General features: G+C 40.1%; 1 protein-coding gene across 1 annotated transcript in view; it reads right to left on the bottom strand.

Moving 5' to 3' along the window:
- Positions 1 to 24,859, bottom strand: part of sobpa (sine oculis binding protein homolog a) — a 54,712-nt gene that overhangs the window by 11,114 nt on the left and 18,739 nt on the right. The window contains exons 5-6 of the mRNA XM_083684149.1: positions 23,710 to 23,876; positions 7,816 to 7,911 (exon numbers count right to left, since the gene is read on the bottom strand). Of these exons, the coding sequence (XP_083540275.1) occupies positions 7,816 to 7,911; positions 23,710 to 23,876 (263 nt within the window). The remainder of the gene's footprint in view (positions 1 to 7,815; positions 7,912 to 23,709; positions 23,877 to 24,859) is intronic.

The raw sequence follows: 24,859 nt of genomic DNA, 5'->3' as shown, positions 1-24,859 counted from the left end.
TTTTCTGTTAAAATGCTTCTGCTCGCTTTGAGATTGAGATAATCAACGTGACCCTGGTGAATAAATAGCTCTGGGTAAACTCAGAACATGGACGATACTCGTCAGGCCACACACAGCTCACTCCACCAACTCAAGGGGGACGTGGCAACGACTCACTGGAGATAATTACGGCATTAATCAGTTGTCAGACCCCTAAATGACGTCCATCCATCAAATGGGTCATAATCCCCCTTGCTGAATGCTAATACATTTCTGGGATGCTGCTAGAACATGACTGGGTTTGACTCACAGACTGCATATGATACTATACTAACACTTGCACACATCAAATCCTCAAGTGACATACAGCATATCTGCAAAAACTCACATGCATAATACAAAACATGTATGACATACAGGGGCTATTGCTGTGTGAGCTAGCTTAGCATAGTTTGGCCATCTAAACCCAACTGATACACGTGTACAGAATTTAACTCACAGCTGCGTAAACTGTGATATAAAAACCTGATTGTTGCACCTGTAGCTTAGAGCACACTTATGTTTAACATTAAACTTAGTTGCAGTGAGTATAAACCACCACATGATATTTTCAAATGTCTGATGGTGTCACCATCATGTATTGGCATGATTTTAATAGAAATGTTATTTTGTAATTTGTAGATATTTTGTGAAACTTACAATGTTGCTATATTTTATTAAAAAGAAAAAAGAAAAAAAATGCCTACCAGACTACACTCAATGTCTTCTAAATTTACAAATTGCATAACCTACTTTGTGCACTATTGATGTTTTGCCCCTTTACTTTCTTGTTTTAAAATGTGTGGTTAAGCACACATGCAAAGATGAAATAGGGAGCATAATTATTGATCCCCAAAACATATTCATGAAATAAATACCCTCACAATGTCAATGGTAAAATGACAAACATTTATTTAACCATCAAGGTGCTTCCAATGGTAGAAATTTAAAAATAATATAGTCTCACTGGGTTCAGAGATTTAAATAATAATAATAATAATAATAATAATAATAATAATAATAATGCATTTTTGTTTATCTAATGTGCTATTTGTATTTTGACCTGCTGGCAGCAGCTGGTGCTAGTAATTTAGCAGATGCTCTTATGCAGAGCGACATACAATAAGTACATTCGTCTAAAGTAAGTGAATCAACTATACATCACAGACTTTCTATAAGAATATGTGCAACAAGCAGTCACAGTGCTAGAGAAGGGGAAGAAAACAATTGTTAGTTCCCTGTTTTCCTTTGTTTTCTTTTTTGTGCAAAGGTTCAGGTTCAGTACAAGTGTGTGGGGAAGTGCTAGGAGGTGGAGAGGTCTGAGGAGGAGGAGCCCATGTGTAATCTAAAGAGAAAGTCTTTAGTTTATGGTGGAAGATCGAGAGCAACAAACAGCTAACGACCATAAACTCTACCTCTATGGCTGATCCAGAGCAGGTGTGGTAGGTGTTTTCCATGCACTAGGAAGCTCCACTTCCTCGACACCCAATTGGTCACATGTCACCCGATGTGGACATAGATGTTGGAAGCAGTCAATGTTCCCTGTGCCCTCACCAGTTGAGAAGAACCCAGTCCAATTGTTGAACAGCTTTATATGCCCCCTTGCAGCCAGACATTTCAACCTTGGAGGGGCCACACAGCTCCTTCCCCCTGGTGAACGGCGTTCCAGCTCCAGTGGTGGCCTCAACCATCACTGATGGTCTATCATGCTCCAATGTATCTCAGCCACCCTCAGGCTTGAGCCCTGTGGAGAGGTCTGGTACTGGAGATCTCCTTCTCGAACCCCAGAGGTGGTCATAATTGGATGTTCCATGGTTAGGGATGTGGCGATCACTGGAGCCAGGACTATCGGCTTCCCTGATGCTCGTTCTGGACATTGATCATATGTTCCCTACAGTTCTGAAACAGCTACCTGATGCTCACAAAGTTGTTGCTCATGTCTGCACAAACAACACCAAACGAATCGGATATGATTCGGATATATGTAGTATCCTGAAGAAGGATTTTACAGTGCTTATTGACAGGTTGCAATGCTCAGTAAGGCGTGCTTTTAACTCTGAGGCCAACACCAACGTACAACTGTGGCATGGAAATATTTAGCCGCCCTTTGCACCTGTACACCTGGCTGAAATACTTCTGCCCTTATTTTTTGGGGGGATTATATACAATCTTGTATTGGTACCAATCGGACTGGTACCAATCGGAGACCGCATAGAGTCAAATGCTAATGGTAAGTTACCTGTTTAACCAGTTCTAGAGACACCATTTGATCTCAAATTATGGCACAGGCTCAGATTATTGCACTTGAATTTAAGGGAGCTAGTTTCTAAAATGGACTTTATTATTAGCATGTGGTTCCTTCAGGTTAAACCCGGGTATTTTTTATTTTGACAGACATGATTAACCAAAGCAGTATCAGATGCTGATATAACCCTTGATGGCTACAATGTCTTCAGGTCTGATAAGGTGAGAAGAGGTGGCTGTGTTGCTGTCTTTGTAAAAATCTGTTTTGCTGTGTCGGTATTGAATTACATTACTATGTCCAACCAATTAGAATGCCATGTGTTAAGTGTGTGTCTAAGTAATGCCATTAGTTTGACAGTGCTAGGTGTCTATCCCCCCCTGCTGAAACCTGTACTCTTGATAAACTTGCTGAATTGTTCTCCTTCTATCGGAAATGTTAACTATGGGTGATTTTGACCTGGATTTGTTGACACATTTATCAGACAAGCTTAAAGATGTATGCAGTTATCTAAACTTGACACAGTTAATTTCACAGATGAGGTGGCATGCTGTAAATCTTGGCAGATGCTTTTTTCTCCAAACTCTCCTCTTGCAATCACTGGTACATGATAATATTAATCTTATCATCAATATTCATCTTATCTGTCAGCAATACCTTTTTCCAGACCGCTGCAGGCTTTTTAGGTACTTTTTAGCAAACTGTAACCTGACCATCCTATTGGGGGATAACTAGTGGTTTGTACTTTGTAGTGAAGCCTCTGTAGTTCGGCTGGTGACTGTTGCTAATCTGTGGGACAAGTTTTGTTTTGGGGTTTTTCTTTTTCTTTTTAATGGTGTTCTGAACTGTTGGTTTTGGTAAGCCTATAGTTTTGGCTATATTTCAGATTTTCCAGCCTAAAAATGGCTTCCTTGACTTTGGTCCTCATGTTGACAGACATCAATAGCAGACTCAAATGCATCACAAATGTGATGGAACACAACTGACTAACCAGAAACCCCTATCAAGCAAATTATGCCATTACTTTTGGTGCTCTGAAATAGGGGGACTATGTATAAAATGTGTTGTTATTTCTAAATGGTGAGACTAATATTTACACAAATACCCCCAAATAAAATCTGAAAATAAGTACTTTAACCTCATATTAATTGTTTAATTTAAAATCCAAACTTTTGGAGTATAGAGCTAGAAGATGACAAAACGCTTCAATGCTTAGAAAAAAATCATGTTCATGACTACCACACCTTTTTTGATAGCCAACATCTCCAAATCACGTCCTGAGGTGGGATTAACACTTGCTCCCAAAAGCGCAAATGGTCCAGTCTATCCAGTCTATTTAGACCTTGTTTTCAATTCGCATCCTGTGATATATCTCCTTCCATGTGTAGTCTACAGTATGTGTGTCTGCATAAAGGCCAGTGATGTTGATAACAATACTGAAGTGGGCAGTCAATGCGGATGTGGATGAGGCAAACAATTTGCTCTGTGTGTGTGTGTGTGTGTGTGTGTGTATCTGGCGAGTTTATAAAAAAACTGTTACTGCACTCAGTATTTCCCTGGCAAACAAGTTCAAAAGTTGCAAAAACGTCAAAGATTTGCAGCACAGGGAGTGTGGGTGATAAAGTGAAGAGACCATCAATCTGTAATGGGCTCCACATTTGACCATAGGTTGAAATACATCAATGTGTTATATTCAATATGTAGCTTTTTAAAATACAAAATGTGGTATTCTAATGATTTTTAAAGGGTAACAACTGCAAATTTGGGAAATGTGTCTATGTGCCTTAACCTCTCTGACTCAGTAGTTCACAACCAACAAAACATATTGTTAGCTAGCTAAGCTGTGTGATTGATTACTTCAGCGTGTCACCATTTCTCACCAACGCAGCTGATGACGGATATGACTGATGGCACAGAAGAATTGTTTAGTCTTTCGGTTTGTTGAATCCCAATAATTTCGCTTCTATGTCTCAGTTGTAGTCATACATATGTTTTTACAGCCATCACCGTCGTTATTAGCCCATTTACAATATTGTTGTGATCAAAGACAGCCAGTCTTAGTCTGCCACTTCCCACTTAATCTTCCTTGCAGTCAAACTGCAGAATGTAAACAAAACTTTAGACACCTCGTCATCTTTGGAGACAGAGGGCAGAGTTGCAGTCACTAGCAAAGAGAGTCAGAGTTGTAACTAATTAACAGAGCAGTGCGGTAAAGCTTAAGTTAAACATCTTCTTATGAAGTCTTATATGGTGTTATTAGCCTTATATAGCCTTATTAACATTCATAGCACCTTATAGATGGAGTCACAGAGCATTATGAAGCGTTTCAATAAGTCAATATGATATGATATGATATGATGATACAATAAGTCACAAGAGGCCTGCATTTCATGAATATATCACTAATATACGAATTTATCAGCTAAGGCAATTATTGTGCCGAATTACAGAACTTATATGCAACAGTTGCATAATGCTCTCAGACGGCATCTACAGTTATAAGGTGCTATAAATAGGACAGCACTTCAACTAGTGTCATCACTGGTGCGCAGTAGACAGTAGATACTCATGCAGGTGAGTGATCCATATTTGCCAGTCAGAATCGATATTGGTAGTCTCATCTTTTTAACTGTCCATTTAATCCTGTGAAATGTAATGAGGCGTAGCTGAAAAAAAGTGTAAAAAAGTGGTCTGTGGGTTGAGTTTGACAATGGTAGACCCTAGATATTTTAAATTATAAATGTGCTGAAATTGAAATTTTCCTGGACTCAAAAAGACAGATGGAGAGCACTTACTGTAACGACTTTCTGCACTGTGAGTGAAATTTCACTGCACATTACCCTAATGGAGTTGTTTTTCTCTCTCACACTCCCTCTCTTGCACACAGATGTTTGCAGGAATGTAATTATGGTCATTTATTTTTACCGTGGCCATTGAACCGGCGGTCGCTCTAGCATGGTTTAACCGTTTGCTTTGTCGTAATTACCTTGCTACCTAACAAGTGCAGATGAACATCATGAGGTCATTTTGACCTTTTTTCCCTCTATCCTCCTGCTGTCACCTGACGCCAAAACAAAGCACTGTTACAAGCAGGAGTATTTATTTTACAGTCCAGTATCAGGTGGTATTTGCCTGGTAATTACATAAAATTATATGGTATCAATAGGTAGTTTCTGCTACAATTTTGGAAGAATTTAACACAATTGGTAAATACCTGGTAAATACTTGTTGATTGAACCTTTCAATCACCATGTAATAGTAGACTGTGAAATAAATCATAACCCAAGATACCAAACCATGGTACCATGCAGAAATAGAATGTAAGAAAAAGTCTGACCAGACCCAATAAATTAAATAGTATTTCAAGTAAATATCTGTTTCTGTATGCTCTAGTGAGAGTTACTGAAATAAAGGTCTACTGAATGTTGGACAGGGAATATGAATTGCAGCACTATATTGTTGATGGAAATGTAAAATACAGCACATTTTATTCCAAAATTGTATGTTACAAACAATATGATAATGTACAGTGCACTACGTAAGTAACGGGACAGTGAAGCATTTGTTCTTCTTTTGGCTCTATTCTTCAAATGTTTGGATTTGAAATCAAATGATTACTATGAGGCTCTTTTGGCTCTATACTCCAAACGCTTGAATTTTAAATCACTATTACTGAGGTGAAAGTAGAGATTCTCAATTTTCATTGAAGGGGTTTTCTGTACATGTTGCTGTCACTATGAAGATATTACAACACTTTTATATAGACACATGTTAGGCTGCCAAAAGTGTTGGGATTGGTTGATAATGCTTTGTATGCAATAACTGCATGAAGTCTGCGACCCCTTGAGCCCACCAGACGCTGGGTATCTTCTCTGGTGATGCTCTGCCAGGCCTATACTGCAGCCTTCAGTTGTTGTTTGTTATGAGGACAGTTTGCCTTAAGTCTCCTCTTCAGCAAATTAAATGCATGTTCAATAGAATTTGAATCTGGATATTGACTTGACGACTTTTTGGCCCTAAAAAACTCCCGAGTTGCTATTGCAGTATATTTTGGTCATTGTCTTGCTGTATGATGAAGCGCTGTCCAATGAGTTTGGAAGCATTAAGATTGGATTGCTTGTACTTCGGCTGAGAAGATATTTCTGAACACTTTTTCACACAATTCATCCTGCTGCTGCTGTCAGCAGTTACATCATCATTGAATACAAGTGAGCCAGTTCCCATGGAAGCCATACATGCCCAAGCCATAACACGTCCTCCACCATATTTCGCAGGCTCTTTTAGGTACTTTTTAGATAACCGTAACCTAGCCATCTTGTTTTTGCGGTTTGCACCTTGCAGTATAGCCTCTGCAGTTCTGCAGACATCAATAGCAAACTCCAAACACAAAGGCAAACACAAAGCCTATAATCAATACAAGACAGTGAGCTCTCTTATGACTGCACAAACGATGTGACGAAAAACACACCTGACGAACCAGAAATACCTGTCAAGCCAATTGTCCCATCTCTTTTGGGTGTCTTGAAATAGGGGGTGCATACTATGCATAAAAAGTGTTGTAATTCCTAAATGGTGAAACCAATATGTACACAAATACGATCATACTGATAATCTCTACTCTAACCTCATAGTAATTGTTGTGATTTCAAATGTAGAGCCAAAAGAGTGTATAGGCAAAAGAAGAAAAAATGCTTCACTGTCCCATTGCTTATACATGGCACTGTCTGTTCAAATATGCTCAAATATACTGATGACTGAAGCTTGTTTTCAATGTGTTTGATAAACTAACACTTAAAGAGAGCTCAAGTTACGGGCAATGCAAAGTTCTCAACTGTCATTCCCTTTGGAAAATAAGTTTGCAAGCAGAAAATGTTTTGTACACACACACACACACACACACACACACACACACACACACACACACACACACACACACACACACACACACACACACACACACACGCACACACACACGAATGTGGCCGCATAATCAGTGCTTAGGTAGCCATGTCGCTGAGTCATCAACTCGAGCCCTTGGATTAAAACTTTGCAATAATCATGTAATGAAAACTGCAAAACAATGTTAGGGTCTTTTCGATCGCAAATCATTTCAATTCAGTGGTTGGATCTGAAAGGCATTCAAAAACTGTAAACTAACTCATGTAAATAGTCCATAATACTGTACTGTATGTGAACTGCATGTTCAATTCAATTCCTGCATTGAAGTGAATTAAAATGGTACTGATCCCATTGAAGATAAAAAAATAATTGTCTGATCATTTCACACAATACAGCTATATGAGAAAAAAACACAACACCTGAACTTAACACAATGCATAATGGAAATGAGAAAATAAATAAAGCCATTTGTATGAAAAAAGTATGTGATTTGCTTTCCTAGCCATAAAACAAGCTATAAACTAACAGCATATTTCTTAAAAAAAACATTATTCAACACATCCAACAGTCATGAATATTAAAATCAAGTCATTACTTTTCTGCAGTAGCCATCACACTTAAACTCTATCTTGTTTGTTAAATGTTTTAGTCCTTACAAGAACATCGCTGTTTGCCTTGAAGACAAGCCTGGGCGTATCCTTAGAATAGCTGTGCTGGGGTAATTTCTCACCATGGCCGTCTTCGTCTCTCGCCTGAGGGGAGAAATAACGGCCTCTTTTTACGAACGGACAAAATAAACAGGTGAACAGAAAAGAAGAAGGGAAAACAACAACAAACTTATGGATGGAAAGACACTGACAGAGGTAAAAATGGTCTATAGTGAAATGGTGAACATGCATTGGATGTTGAGTCCTATGCTGGTTCTCATCATCATAAAATAAGGCTGTGTGTGTGTGTGTGTGTGCGTGCGTGTGCATGCGTGTGAAAAGGGTGAAATGACATCAGAAGATGTATTCTGGAGTAGGGAGGTTTTGTGCTACTTATTAACATAACACATTTTCAGAATGATCTTTCAATTCCATTTCATTCAATCTAGAGAGGCAATTAAGAAAGTACCACATTGCAGTAAACTCGAAAATTTCATATAGAACGAGGAAGTTCAGGAGGAAACAGGATACACATAGGCATACTGTACATGTAATTATGGACCAGGACTGGAAACTAATGGAGCTGTCTAGACAATTGGGTTAAATAGTACCAGACCTGGGTCAAATACATTAAAATACTTGAGTTAGTTTGCCTTGTACAGTAGAACCAGTGGTATCGCCCCAAAAGTGAAAACTCCAAGCTAAATCAAGCTACCTCAAATAATCAATGGCATTTGATATATGTACTTCACCAAGGTTTGACAATCTTATTATTATGTGAAATTATACATTGCTTTTATAAAACAACTCCATAAATTCTCTCTTGTCAATATGAATAAGGAGAGGATTGGTTATGCTGACATTATTTTGAATGGTGAAAAAGAGGAATTCAAAGAGATTCAACATTAATTTCAAACATTGTTATTGTTGAGAGGTAAATAATACATTAACCAGACATGGAGGGTCACTTGCAACACCTATTTGGAGGGCCATTTTCAACGTAACTACATCCAGTTACAAGTTGTGGTAACACAGATAGTTCAAAAGACTGCCTCTGTAACAATTTAGCAACAAAGATAAGGAGTGGTGATTTGTCTACTCGCCTTGTACAAGATACAAAGGATGTGATGTGCTGCATGTTTTTTTTAAATTTATTTTTTATTATTGGAGGATGGACTTCAACTTTCCTTCCTTTTTTCTGACATTAAATAATTAATGTAATTAAACAATATCATAGTTAAAGGTGCAATATGTAGCTTTTTCCCCTTGAAAAAAAAATCACTAAATCACCATGCTGAATCATTACTTATGATGCATTGGCAGTCTGTGACAGTGTGTGCACCTGCCAAGACCCTGCCCTTCTGCCTGAATTTGCTTTTCCAAAATGTTTGGGATGTTTCTGAGAGTCTACCACTTGCTGGCTACCTACTGCCTAAACTGCAAGCAAGCATTTGTCAATGCTGGAAGCTGACCTAAGCAACTGACACTGTGTGCAAAAAAGTTTGCAACATTTTTCTTAGTAAATGTTCTGTTTGACATTATAGCCTTGTCTGAGTTTTGTTTGGGGAATGAGGTAATTTGTTTGCAACTTTGGGTTTTCGAGAAGTTTGTACTGTGTATAGCCAGTCATGCTGTGCACCCTTGTCCCCGGTGACAGACACGGCTTCACAATGCAGAGTTGGCAGGTAGTTTAGGGAGATAATCGGGCTTGGGAATGGCGTAGTGTAGGGTATCTGTGACAGGGTTTTCTGTCACAGTATGAATGCCCAGCTGCTGGTAAAGCACTCTTTCATGTGAAATGTGAGTGTCTCTGCTGGCTGGTTCATTTCCGTGTTCATGTTTCTGCAAACATTTCCAAACTAAATAACGACTGCATTTCAAACACACAGGTCCTTTGCTAGTTTCAAGGTCATGTAACTCAGACATTCTCTGGAGAAAAATGTGAAAATGTGAAAAAAGATAATTGTTTCAGTTAGAAGTAGTTTGCATTGAGCAAGGGGAGGGAGAGAGGAGGAGACACTATTCAGAATTTGCCATTGCAATTCCCATTGCAGTGAAAAGAGGGCGTAATTCTGCAAATGGTGCCTTTAAACAATATTGAGACAGTAGGAAATTGACAGGGCAACAGACAAGAGGGGCAATGAGTGAAACTGACTTCAATCATGCGAGGATAAGGATTAGCTATGTGTCAACTTAAACGCTGACAAATTGCCATACAATGAGACCAGTCCTTATTGTTTTATGCCAATCACAGGTTGTGTGAAAATATCAGATCAAGAAATGTTGTTGTTCACTTTGATGTAACAACATTAGCCTACTGTAGGCTACTTGGCATTTCGGATGTCTTATCAATCAAACAATTCAAAAGGGACAGCTAGATGGTAGTCTAGTAGATAAGCTGTAAAATTGTTTAATTTTGGAAGTGAGCATGAAAATTGGCACACTTGCATCATACACTCCTGTATCCCAGTACATTATGACAATACACATTTGAACTGTATGTTTTATTTTATTCTTGGACTGGATTCCCTCCATCAGCACGACCCGTTCGTTCTAATTGCTAAGCAATAATGATGACCCTCTCAAGATAGACTAGACGACGAGACCACTAACAAGTGAAACGTCTACCACAGATCAAGGTTGCAGTGCTATTCGCAATTTCCATATTGCTACATGTGTGTTTTCAAATAGTTTTCGGGGTCACTTTAACAAATGACGATAAGCAATGTACCAATACCTGATTAGTCTACTGTTGAATCAACCGTCATCCATAAAATATTGATAGCAAAAGATGCAATTTCAAACCCTGCCAATAGTGTTGCTGGACTTAATGCAGCTTCTCCAGCACGCAGGGAACATGGAGATTTTGCATGTAACATATCCGATGAGAAAGCACAAATCTATGATATTCATGAGACACACCCGTCAAATGTGAGTTTCTCCGCCACAAATGCGCAGTTGGCACAATGGCGTAGTGGGCTGACATTATAATATGTGCTGGAGCCATGCATGCACATTCGGCGTGTAAAGCACATATGCGTGCAGGTAAGATGGTGTGCAAGTAAATGAGAATAGACCCCATGATGATGATGATACATAATGTACATCCCCTTTCACCTGTTAACCAATCATCATCTGTATATCAAACGTGGAGCTCATTTTGTTAAAAAAATTGGAGGTGCACAGCACTAAGCACAGACCCTGACTTGGCACACACATCCCCTGCACCTGATTTTTTTTCTCTCACTCTCTCTCTTACACACGCGCACACGCGCACGCACGCACGCACGCACGCACGCACGCACGCACGCACGCACGCACGCACGCACGCACGCACGCACGCACGCACGCACGCACACACACACACACACACACACACACACACACACACACACACACACACACAGATGTGTTATTTTGGCATTACCCAGTCTCCATTTTGCTCTGTGACCCTCTGGCCCTGTGCCAGTTCATCTACATATAGTGCTAATGAGGTGCTGGCAGAGTGGAGGAGGCACACACACACACACACACACACACACACACACACACACACACAGACACAGAAAGCAAGCCAGCACCAGACACAAAGCGTCCGGCAGCAGTATAGTCATACAATCCAGACGCAATGTCCTGTCCTGGGCATCAGGCTGAACAGTGTGCTTAAAGAGACTCAGTGGCAGCCTACCTGGACACAAACTGTTTCTCCCTAAAAAAAATCAGAATCATTTATAATCATTGTTTGCAGTGATTATGGGCTATGCCATCTCACATTGTCTTCATAGTCACTCACTTCACTTCTTTTCAAGTCAATCTATGGCTATAAGAGAGCCATGAGTTTTGTGCGAAAAAAATGTAGAAGTGTTGATGGTAATTCCAAATGTCATGCATCATTTTGACAGACAAAAGCGTTAAAAGGGGCACGAACGAACTACAATTAAAACAGCAAAGAATCTGTGAAAAACAGCTATGGTAGCTGTATGGTCTTCAGACACATGGACGATACGCATTCAACAGCCTATCAGTTACATTGTTGCTGTGACCCATATCACAGAATTGATATCAGCAACTGGGGTTGCTGGTAAAGGAGGACAAAGTGTAACAAACGTATTTCAGTGAACTACACTCATATGAGACATGAAGACTCATGTTCACTCTCGAAGATAATACCTAGATAATACCTTTGGCTTGTAGGCTCAAGCGGTCTTGGGGTGCACATACTTCTTGGTTACCCTGGTAATGTTGCGTCACCTAGGAGGGTTGTCTATAGATTTGTTTTTAAGAGATGGAATTTCTCATCATTGGCCACACCTTGGCAACAAATTGCAGCTGCCATCCAGCTAAAGTGCCCGGTGTAAACATGGGAAGGCTGGTCCACTTCCGAGGTATGTGTGCCCAATGGTGACCAAAGCCCAGAGGGGATGGCACACCAGCTGTCGCTGTGCTAACCTCCATCTGGGCATGCCCAGGGGTGTGTGTATGTGTGTTTCACCTGCCAATAGGGGTGTGTCTCAGAAAAAGAGGAATGCCCTCAGGAATGTACACACATACACACAATAACAGCTAAGAAACACACACTGAAGGAGAGGATCCATTGATTGCATGCACACACACACAAACACACACACACACACACACACATAAGCGCATGCACGCATGCAGCACGCACGCCGCACCCACCCACGCACGCACGCACGCAACACCTCACATAAATCCACAATTTTCACCCTCTTGGATCTTTGAGACAGCCGCCTCCTTCTGTCCTCATTACGTTAGCCAGATAGTATGAAAGTATGCATTGGGATGTAGTTCTTGAAGTAAAAAATATGTTAGCAACTTAATTGAGGTAACTGTGCTAGGCTTCAAGTTACAGGGTTGCCAATTTAGAGTTAGACACCTTTTTGACCCTAAACTCACGCTTCTATTTCTCACTGCAAATATGCAGGCCAACTGTACCTGCCGGTACTTATAACATTTCTAGCACCAGCGTGACTATCACAGCGTGAGGACATGCATTTTCAGACTTGACCAGCATATTTGGCCGGTAAAAATAATGAAAAGCCGATAAATAAAATAGTTGTAGGCCAAATTGTCATAGAGAAAAAATATTATCAGTCTGGACAGAGTCACACTATCTGTCCTGGACAATGGACTGTGACCATCATCAGAACATTACATGCAGTAGCGGTAAAACATGTCTTCTCTGTGAATGAATCACCTCCTTCATGTCCCAAACTGAAGCTTATGATTGGATAGATCACTTGGATAGATCAGGGAGGAAAGGAGATTGGATGTTTGTAAACACTCCTTTAGATTTACAGGGAGACAGCAGAGAGTAGAAACTCTCGCGCGATCGCATTTCTAGCACCAGCGTGACTATCACAGCGTGAGGACATGCATTTTCAGACTTGACCAGCATATTTGGCCGGTAAAAATAATGAAAAGCCGATAAATAAAATAGTTGTAGGCCAAATTGTCATAGAGAAAAAATATTATCAGTCTGGACAGAGTCACACTATCTGTCCTGGACAATGGACTGTGACCATCATCAGAACATTACATGCAGTAGCGGTAAAACATGTCTTCTCTGTGAATGAATCACCTCCTTCATGTCCCAAACTGAAGCTTATGATTGGATAGATCACTTGGATAGATCAGGGAGGAAAGGAGATTGGATGTTTGTAAACACTCCTTTAGATTTACAGGGAGACAGCAGAGAGTAGAAACTCTCGCGCGATCGCATTTCTGCATGCACCAATAACCTTGGTGACAGAGTGAATGATATAATTTGGCATGATGAACATGACTGTGAAAACAAACAGCTTTGCAGTTTCAAACGTTCAGGACTCTTGAATAAAAACAACAGAAAACCTGCAGAACACTTTCTTAGAATGATTACACAACAATGCACTCTCTTGGCTACCAGTTCCACCCCACTGAAACCACTCTCAACCACTTAACCAACCAACTCTCTACCCACTCCACTGAACTACCCCAGGCTCATCCTATCTATCTATCTATCTATCTATCTATCTATCTATCTATCTATCTATATATGACTTTCTAACATACTATCTAACCTTCTATCTTTCCAACCTTATCTCTAACTTACCTTTCAACTACCTAGCATGATCCTTTCTTCCTTTCACCAGTCACTACTTCTTCACTCAGTATAACCCATACTGCTTAACCTCTTAATTGTTTTATCTATGTATACCTTCCCTCTCTTATATATCCATCTTCTCTTTCATATGTCCATTCATCCATCCAACCAACCAACCAACCAACCAAACCATCTTTCGCTTTCTTTCAACTACCCAGAAAATCTGATCAACCCTGAAAGAAGCTTTCTGATACCTATTCAACTTTTTAAACTATTAAGCTTTTTGTAACTCCAAAAACTCTCACCCGGTTAACCAACCAAGTCTCTACCCGCTCCACTCAACTTGATTAATTTGTGTTATGATGACTGTTGGATAGATGATTCACTTACTTAAACAAATGTATTTGTTGTAAGTCGCTTTGGATAAAGGTGTCTGCTAAATGCCATAAATGTAAAAATGTAATGTAAACTATCAAACCTTACATTACAAACATTCTATCTACATTTTTTATATCAATTCTACCACAAATTACATGTGACAACCAACTTCCAAGTCAATGGGTCAACCGGTCAAAGTAGAGTTTTTCCGATTGGGTTCACCATTTAGAAAATGTACATTTCTTTTTTTAAACATACTCCGCCTATTTCAGGGCTCCAAAAGTATTGGAAAAAATCATATAATGTCCAAATGAAGCACTCAAGGTTAGTATTTGGAATATATCTTATTTAAACTGGTTGTTTATTATGGGAAACCACGGCTACTAATATTTAGATATTCTAGAAGAGTTCTTAACCTAGGCTCAGAAAGTAATGCAGGGAGGAGCTAACCCTAACCATTATTAAAAGTCCAGGTTATTTTATGTTGTTAGTTGTAAGATTTTTTTTTTTGTTTTATGATTGGAAAATCGTGCTCATCCGGTTAGACTGTAAGGCTATTCCTAACCTTAAAAGGGCAATCTGCAGAATAGCAGAATATATGCCACCTATATTATCATCATACAAATATTTTATTTTCGGGCTCAGTTGAGAACTCCTGGCATGCAATCTAATTGTTTTACCAAGCTGTGTGAAAATTCTCAACCATTTTGTATTGGCTTCATTGGCTCACTGTGGCCATGTCATTTAAGATATCAACTTTGTTATTAGTAATATTAAAGATCTTGGGTTATAGATGCTTTATCCTAAGTTTCGCAGAAATTGGTTCAGTGGTCTAGGAGATGTTATATGAAAATGTTTACAATAGGCAACGGCAACAATTGCAATAGGGTTCTGCGCAGCTTCGCTGCTTAGACCCCTAAAAGTAATAATTTTAACAATTAAAAATAGGTCTCCAGCCCTTTGGGCTTGGAAACCTAAAAATAATCTTCACGATTACAATCGAGTTCCAGCCCTTCAGACCTGGACCCCTAAAAAGGATATGTTGCTGTAAGATCCCAATGGTGTTATGTATGTAGACAAACAAATATGGTTTGAGCACAAATGTTTTTTTGTAACTAATACTTCAAAATCTATATGAATTCTATAAAGATTTTAAGACCATAAGCACAAAGTTAAGCATATTGTGACCAAGTAGAGCATTACCAAAAATGTATTTACCCTCCCAAGGAGGGGATCAGGTTACGCAGACGAGGCAGCTGTAGATATTTCACGACATATGATGCCTTGCCTCAGCCCATCTCTACCCCATCTCACTCGCTATGTCACAGCTCCCCTTTCCAATGCACACAGACACAAGATACCTTTTCAAGCTATGACATTTTTGGGGGGGAAATAGTGGAGGGTTTGTTGTTGTGGCCAACCTTGTGGGTATATGGAAAAGGAAACATGTTGGTATCACTTACACAAATGGCCTGCATGAATGTGCAAGTGCAAGATAAAATATAGAATAAGAGCCACCCCAGCAGAGTGCCATGTTTATGTTTCATGTGAGTGAGAGCTGTCTCTGGACAACATGCGAAAAGTCGAAAATAGAAAAATACAACACACATTTCTGAACAGGAAGGTTTCTTGGTTGAGTCCAAATGCATCCTGATATTCATTGTCTTGTTTTTAGTGGAGAGCTCCGGGCGGTCTCAGATTGAATTGTGTTTAACTTTCGGAATGGAGTGCCGCACATGAATGTCACTTTTAAAATGTTTACAACAAGATACTACTTCAGTGGAAAATTAGGATGTCTTCCAGTTTCTGAAATAAATATACACTCTTTTGGATGAAACAAACACTCTCTAAATGTATTTTACCCTCTCTTACTAGCAAGCATAGAAATGCCTACAAAGTATAATCGCTAATCGTTCCTAGCTACCTTGCCAGCTAAAGCACTGTATCATGTAGCCTAGTAACAACAGACATGTCTTTTTCCACTCGGCTTTGATTATAGTTGCAAGTTCTCCAATCATGACAAGGCACTAGTTAAGTGTGCCCTCCTTGACTGTAAACAAAGCTGCGTGCTGCAGCTGTAGCATGATAAGATACAGGAAGACAGTAGTTCATCAGCTAGCTACAGGGTTGCCATGTCCGCAGTTTTCATGCCAAATATGGTTTACCTTGAAAACAAGGTTACAGGTGAACATGAAGCTCACAAGTGATGTGAGAACAACAAACTAACAGCACTACCCAAAGCTTCTCGTGGACCTCAATAGTACTAAATGCAGTCAAAATTAAGTATATGCTTTTCTCTAGGGCTTGCAAGTCTGAGGCCATGGATTCAAATATCTGCACCTCAGATGGTTCCCAAATTGAGAGTCCGTTCATACAAGTATCTTGGTATCTGGATTGATGATAAGTTGTCGTTGAAAACACATATAAATTAATTAACAGGCTAGGCTTCTTCTATAGGAACAGGTCGTGCTTTTCACTTGACAGTAGAAAGAAAATTGTACAATCAACATTCCTATCAATCCTCGATGATGGGGACATCATTTATATGCATGTGACCACCTCCACTTTGAAACAGTTAGATTCAGTCTATCATTCAGCACTTCATTTTATTACAGGTGATAAGTTTTACACTCATCACTGTCTTTTATATCAGACAGTGGGGTGGCCATCCCTAATTGCTGGAAGGAGCCAATACTGGCTCTTGTATGTATAGAAAGGAATTCTCCATAAACTCCCATACTATCTTACATCCCTTATCACCTGGAGACCTAGCACTTATCAGACACGGTCTCAAGATTGGCTAATCCTCAAGGTCCCACATGTTTCCTCTGAGCTGGGTAGAACTGCCTTTAGTCATTGTGCTCCTTGGGTATGGAATGACCTGCAGGATACACTAAGACTTGCTGCTTTAGTATAATTGGGCCATTTTAGGAACCTGATTAAGGATTCCTCAGTGGACGAGTGCTCTTGTTATAATTGATTGTTGTCTGTAAATTGTGTCCTTTTAAAATCTTTAGGTAAATAATAGTGATGTGTATATATTTTGTAATCAGGGCACCCTTGAAAAAGAGACCTTGGTCTTAAAGGGACTCCCCTGAATAAATAAAGGATAATTTTAAAAAACATTTTAATAACTAGATAACATTAGCATAAGCAACATCTCCCTGCTGCTAGACATGTGAGCAGATTTTAACCCAGGAGATTATCTCTGAATATGAATATACATTTTACCAGTTAATATCAGTGTGGGGGGACATGCAGTGGTAGTTACAGAGGGAGCTACAGGACCGTGGCCAGGGTTACGGAAGCGAGGCTTCGTTGCGCACCTGTTGCGAATGAAGCCTCGTTGATGAAAAGGTTTAAGATGTGTGTGCCTCTGCTTTCGGGGAGGAAGGCTGAAAAGCCACTACGTCTGCCTCTGTGTACAACGGACCTTGTTACAGTGGCGCCCAACGAGGGACACAGAGGCAGACGTAGTGTTAGGTTAAGGGAATAGTCCCGTTTATTTGTTTTTCCAGTAGACTTTCCAGTCAACGAGGCTTCATTCGCAACAGGTGCGCAACGAAGCCTCGCTTCCGTAACATTGGCCACGGTCCTGTAGCTCCCTCTACAGGCCGAACGCTGCATGTCCCCCCACAATCAGGTATGCTAACATTTTTATGAGAAGTGTAATGATCTGTGAAATATGATATGCTGTTGAACGGGTAGCTAACAGTCTCCTATTATCAGGCACCCCCCATTATCAGTCATGCCCACTATCAGCTGTTTTCATCTACTTCTAGCTCTAATTTGAAAATGACCAGAAAAATAACAAGTTCCCTCCTCCACTAACGCTAACAATTCATCCACTTAGTTGTGATAGTTTTAAAATACATCATGACTTTAAGTGATGTGACCTGCTGTGAATCTTAAAATTCAACATTCGTGACAACCTGGACAATTTTAATACCATGGTTTTTCTGAAATATCTCTAATGGAAGCGCTAATTCAGTTGAAAGTGTAGCTAGCAGGAAAATAGATAGTTGTAACTTGGGTCACGAAACCAGGAAATGTTATTAAGCAGTGCAGTTGCAGTGCCATGTTTTTAAGTGTCCACATGGTGGTGCTGTTTGACAGGCAACTAATGTTCGGAAATAAGCAATGTTTTCAGTTCAAACAGCCAGGTACGGAGCTGGCTAGCCAGGCAACACTGTAAGGAAGGAATCTGTAAATGTTGGGGTAAAAACAAACAGATAATAGTATAATTTAAGTGAAAACAGTAATGTGGCCGATAGTAGGAGACTGGGTAGTTGTGGGACTGTACATTTGTACAACGCTCCGATTGCCAAAGCCAGTACAAGAAACCTGAGAGTACATGGAAATGTACCCGGTCCACCCTACTCAGCTCCAGTGCCCAGAAGCGCATGCACCAAAGAAGGTGCAATGACATCCAGGCGGTAGAATCTCACAAAAGTGAGAGGGGGAGCACAACTGGCTGCAGCAGAAATCTCCAAACAGAGACGCTCTTGATCAGAGCCTAAGACGTAGCAATTCCTCTAGTGGAATGCGGCTGGACTCCCAAAGGGGGCTGCAGGCTTTTAGAACTGTTCGCCTCCACTATACAGTGAGAAGGCACTGTTTGGATAGTGACCTACCCCATACAAGGTTGGCGAACACACAAATAGTAGATCACACCCTCTTAATGCCTCAGATCTGTCCTTGTAAATGTGTGGTGCACGCACCGGGCAGAGAGTGTTCAGACACCTATCCTCTGGAGAAGAAGTGGTGGGGGATTGAAGAAAAACAGTTCAGTAGCACGACTACTGTACATCATAGAAATGACTTCGGGAACGAACAAGGTGTTAGGACGTATCGTCACCCTAGAGTTTCCAGGGGCAAACTGAGTGCATGAAGGATGAACCGAGAGCGCATGGAGATTGTTACTTCTCTAGACCATGGTCAAGACTAGAAACAAAGCCATCTTAAAAGACAATGTCTCAAAGTCGACAGTCACCAAAGGCTCGGTTCATTGCTCATATGTGCATCAAGAACCAGGGACAAGTCTCAAATGGGACAGGTGGCCTGGAGACCGGACGGATGCAGCGCACTGCCTTTACAAAACGACAGACCATGGGGTGAGCCCCTATAGTAGTTTCACCAGGACCAACATGGCATGCCGGATGGTGGCCATGTTGCCTTTAATGGCAGATCCTGAGAGGGCTGTGGGAGTGGTGCAGTGAAAAGGCATCCAACACGCCTCTCAAGCCAACCCTCAAATGCCCTCCACTTGAGGTCATGAAGACTTGCTGTGGAGGAGGCTCTAGCCACCCTGAATCATGCTGAAACATGTTTGGAGCCAAGCCCTCCAAGTGTAAATTGGACCTCTCACGGACTAACCCATATATCCATCAACTCAGGGTACAGGTGGAATATTTGGCCCTGAGATTGGGTTAGCAAGTCCCTGCACAATTGGAGGCACCAAGGTTGTGCGTGCAGAAAGCTCGACACAGTTTCACTGTGGCCCCTCTGTAACCCTCATTCTCCTGTGTTCTTTACACACAGGTTGAGTGGAGGGGAGGGGCATATACTCTAAGTGCCACTAAAGTGAAAAACCTCATTTCCAGTGTTTTGGTTTGAATTTTGGCTTCACCCAAATACGAAAAATGTGGTTTCTGTCATTTTCCAGTACTACCAATGTAAAGATATAGCCCTGCTACTCTCCTTCAAATGCTCCTTTTTCGATGGGTGTGATTTAAGAGGTTATGCGTCCATAAGCACGACCTGCTCATGTTATACTCCAATACGATGCATGCTGTGGGTAGTATAACTCAATAATTTTTTTTTTTTTTAAATTAATGACTAATTATCAATTACAATTTGTTTACATTTTACATCCCTCCCATTTTAGCCAGCACTAGCAGTGAACACATTGTCAGCTCCCGGCAGGTACAGATAGATAGATAGATAGATAGATAGATAGATAGATAGATAGATAGATAGATAGATAGATAGATGGATAGGTACTTTATTGATCCTCGAGGGGAAATTAAGGTGTTACAGCAGCTCACATCACAAATAACAACAACACAATAAAGTGACAATAGAATAATTAAATTAAATAAAATAGACATCTGAAACATTATATACAGTAAGAACAGTCCAGTATGATTTAACATCCCCCAGCCTCTTGTGTCTCCTTCTGTCACCTTCTGAGATAACAGCTGAGACTAGAAACTGAAACTGGCCATTTAGAATGTTGTGGTAAAATGCAGCAAGACAGTTCAGAATACAAAGGTAAGAAAATGATGTAGCTAAAGTTATCTTGTTGTTTGAGCTAGCATTAATACACACACTCAGACCAGTTGCAGAACCTTTAAGAGATGCAATTCATGACGCACCAATTAAAGGGGTAGTTTATGTGAAATCTATTTTCATGTGTATTTCTCGTCAATCCACAATGCATACCGTCTCGAACTATCACCATTTCACGTGTAGCTGCATCATAGCTATCGAAACAAAGTCTGTGTTTACTTCCTAAAAAAGTCTCATGCCGCGTTAGAATATGTCAGACAAGAGTTTTTGCACTCTGACCCTGCTCTACTATGCCAGTGATTCCCAGAGAGCAGCACACGCTAGTTCTAGCACTGTTCAACAGAAGGACCTCGTGTGGGAGAGAGAGAGGAATCTTGGGAGTTGTAAGAATTGAGTCAAATGGGCAATTTGGAACATCAGAACTGATCAGGTAATTCAGAGCGAGTTAATCTTGACTCAAAGATTGTTTTAAAACACGATTTTTTGTGAATGTGAATTGAATAATGAAAACAACTAATCCACTGGATTACAGCGTAAAATTCTGCTTTAAGTTTAAGTAAACTATTGAATGTGACATAATGACTATGTTACTATGTGAAAATGAAATGACGTGATGATTTTGAAATGTGTGATGTTATGATGAGGGACATTTTCTGTCATTGTGGGACTCGGGACAAATAGCCAAAATGCAGTGAGGTGTTTGTGTGATGCGATCACTTTGTGTCTTGGTGTGTACCTGCAGACTGTAGTGCAGGTTTTGATAAATTGGGATTGATATACTGACAATTGGATGCAACGCTCTAGAGCAGTTTATTGGTTTCCGGACAGTTCCGCTCGGGTAAGTCAGCTGTAGTTTCATTGACCTGAGACCAATCGTACAGTACCCAACCCGGAACCGAGGTGCTAGTTAATTATTGGACCCGGACCCATGCCATAACTTTCCTATTCCTCTCCTAACCCGAGTCCCTCCATTTATTAAGTTTTCTTCCATCAATCCCTGTGGCCTTCTTTTTTTCCTTAGCCAATTATTTCACCTTCCTTCCTTCCTTCCTCTGTATACCCTTGCTGTTTAGGTGCCATATAGTAGCAGCAATTAATTTTCTAAAGTTATCCACTATACCAATCCATATTGATATTTTAATTGATTTAACAAATATAATCATTGTTGATTCAAGGTTACTTCATATAATGTTTTTGATTTTAGAATTTTAATGAGTGGCAAAATGTGTAATATTTAGCAGACTCTGTTAAACAAGCACTGAATAAAGTTATGTTAAAGGTGAAGCATGTAGTTTTGAACGTTGCTGCCTTCTTTGGCGACACAGAAAATTTGAAAACACACAATATGCTATGTTTTCTAATAGCGGCAAATGTGTGCATATCCATGTCAACAAACAAAACATACAAATGGTACATAAAGGCTAGTGCTCGACCACGACACCAGATATTGTTTGGACCAAAATAGCGTTCGCCACTATCTATTACTATTATCATGTGACCTCATCCCTTGATTGCTATCGATTTATCATGGCCATTTAGCCCTATTTTAAAGTTAGTTACATACTGGACCTTTAACCAAAGAAGCATGTGAGAGAGATTTTTCATTTTATCAACTTTATTTTCGCTATATATAAGTGTAACAGACTTATCATTGATAGAGAACACTTCCAGGTTTGCATGCAGCAGTTGTGTCTCCCTACTGGTTCCACTAGCATGGCTACATGCTAGCCCTAATCTGCAGCAAAGTTGCTCAAGAAAAAAAATAAGTGTCTGGATGACTTGACAACACCCCAGGCAAGTGGAAAATAAAGTATAACTTCCAAAATCATGAACTATCCTTTTAAGTTGATTCTCATAAGATGACTTAAGCTGATGTTTATATCATTATATCATGTCAGTAATATAATGACATTGTTAAAGGGGCACATTGCCAATTTGGATCTCAAAATCATTGGCCTTACCACCCTAATGACGTGTGGGTATGTGGAAACCCACTGTGTTCTGCAGTGTAAAAGATTGGGTATTTTGAATGAGGGTTTCCTACTAAACTTGCTGAATGTCTCACTCAAACCAAATAATTAAACTGAGAAGGAATGTGTGCTGGCCAAAGTATGACATTTTATGCTAAATTCTTGCTACTGTGTTTATATTTTACAAACAAAACTTAATGAAAGCCATAATTTTCTTCAAAAACGAGATCAAAGAAAAGTCAATAAATTACCAGTTTTTCATCGCAGCTCAACAAGCCTTACAACAAATCTGTTGTCTATTTGTTCTCCATGTAGATATACATCCCTATATTTTCTACATTCCAGCAGCACCGCTTACGGGCCTCCAAACTGATATGTATTCATTTTTGTAAAATTGTCTCCCTGTCTACGTGACATTATTGGCAGACAGGTCGGGAAATGACAGTCACATGGGTTAAGGTATATTTCAAAAACAGACTTCTGTGAAGTCTCTGGGATTTTCAATGGGATGGAGGAAAAGTAGCACCAGCACACACGTCTTAGTTTAAATCTTTGATTTAGGGAACCAGACATTTGACAGAAACATAAACACACGTCTGTCCAATGGTGATAAGTAGGGTACATTCAAGTCCATGGAAACCATGGTTTCAACTGGTATTAACAAGCGTTCTGTATTCAGATCGTGCCCACAGGATGTACTGTCATTGGCATTACATCATATGAGTCATTCTATGGCTGTTCAAAGACAATGATATTGCAGGTTATGTTTCTATAAAGGTTTTTTTAATTGGATTTTTCTTGTTGATACGCCCCAAGTTCTATATAAGCTGTGTATGTATATGTAGCTTTTTCCTCTGTCAGGCAATCCACATGGAGTTCAGTGGGATCTGAACTAGAACTTTCAACTGTGACCTCAAAGATGGTCATGGTTTACTTATTGTGCTATTCTTATTCCCGGCACTCCATAGAGCATAATAGAGCATAAAGGATCAATAGTAAAATGGCATTGTACATTTAAATTGAACAAGCATGTGAACAAACAAACAAACCAAATCTTCATCTCAGATCATTGGAGGTGTATGTAGGTGGGAAGTGATGTCAGAACAGGTATGTGACACATGGACTGCTCTGAAATTGCACAATTGGTTAAGGTAGGAGGACTGAGAGGGAGCTCACCTTGTTTCGCTTGAAGTAGGCTCTGCGGCATGCAGCGAAGCATTTCTCACTACAGAAGCTCTTCAACTCACTTCCCATGTTGAGAGAGTAGCGTTTAACGCCCACCTTCTGACACCAGGCGCACATAATCTGGACGTTAGACACATCTTCGTCTGAGGAACCACAAAACAAGCAAACAAAGAGAAAGCAAGTTTGTGGGAATCTGTACATAATAGAGCAGGGTAGTCTATAACGGTTTATGTCACACACACAAAAACAGGGAACACAGTCTTGGGGATCTATATCCAACTGAAAAAAGAATGAGATCTTAAGTATTTTTTAGTGGAAACAGACTGGCAACCAGTGGCTTTGCTCAACATAGATTATAAGATCCTCTCCACAACTTTGGTCCTATTCACGAAAGATGATTGGTCACAAAAGGTAGGAGGCTTGGTCAGGCTATCATTATACATGTCTTTTGAAGGGGATAACATGGCACGTGACACTGAAAAAACAGATTGTGGAGGACCAGAACTATGGCTATTGGTAATTGACATTGTGTTTAAGCCCCACTGTGTTGTAATGTATGGAGAAATCTCTTCCTGTGAAACTCCTGTGAAAATCTGAAAATGTGCTGCTGCTTGTGTTTCCTTCCATGTACCTCCATTATTGTACAGTTTTAGGAAATCCATGTTCAAAGATCCCACCCCAATCTCTCAGTATTGAAAAAAATAACATTCTGCAGCAACAAAGGCATAACTGTTCTTTTAAAAGTATCTTGTTATTTGCCACTGAGGTGCATTGTTTTGTCTCACTTCACATTATGCATTAGCTCAACCTCGGATCTGCAGAGGGAAAGAGCATGGTAATTATGCAGCTTCCATACTAAATACCTCCAACATCCAGTGTACCTGCACCTCAAAAGCCCCTCTGTTACTCTAGCAGGGAATATGAATAATTCAAAAGGGGGGACATGTTGAGGGAGGGGGTTGGCAATATGTATTGGACTGTTAGTAGGACCACACCATCTGTCCCCCCCCCTCCCCTCCATGCTAGGTTGTGGGGATTCCTCTTGGGTGATGCCATGGCACTCTCTCCACGCAGACCGATGAGCATCTCAAGCCATGGCACACTTGTGGCACATTGAATCCCTCTG

The sequence above is a fragment of the Argentina silus genome, assembly GCF_951799395.1.
Source record: "Argentina silus genome assembly, chromosome: 13".
NCBI lineage: Eukaryota > Metazoa > Chordata > Actinopteri > Argentiniformes > Argentinidae > Argentina > Argentina silus.
This window is presented reverse-complemented; position numbering and strand designations above follow the sequence as displayed.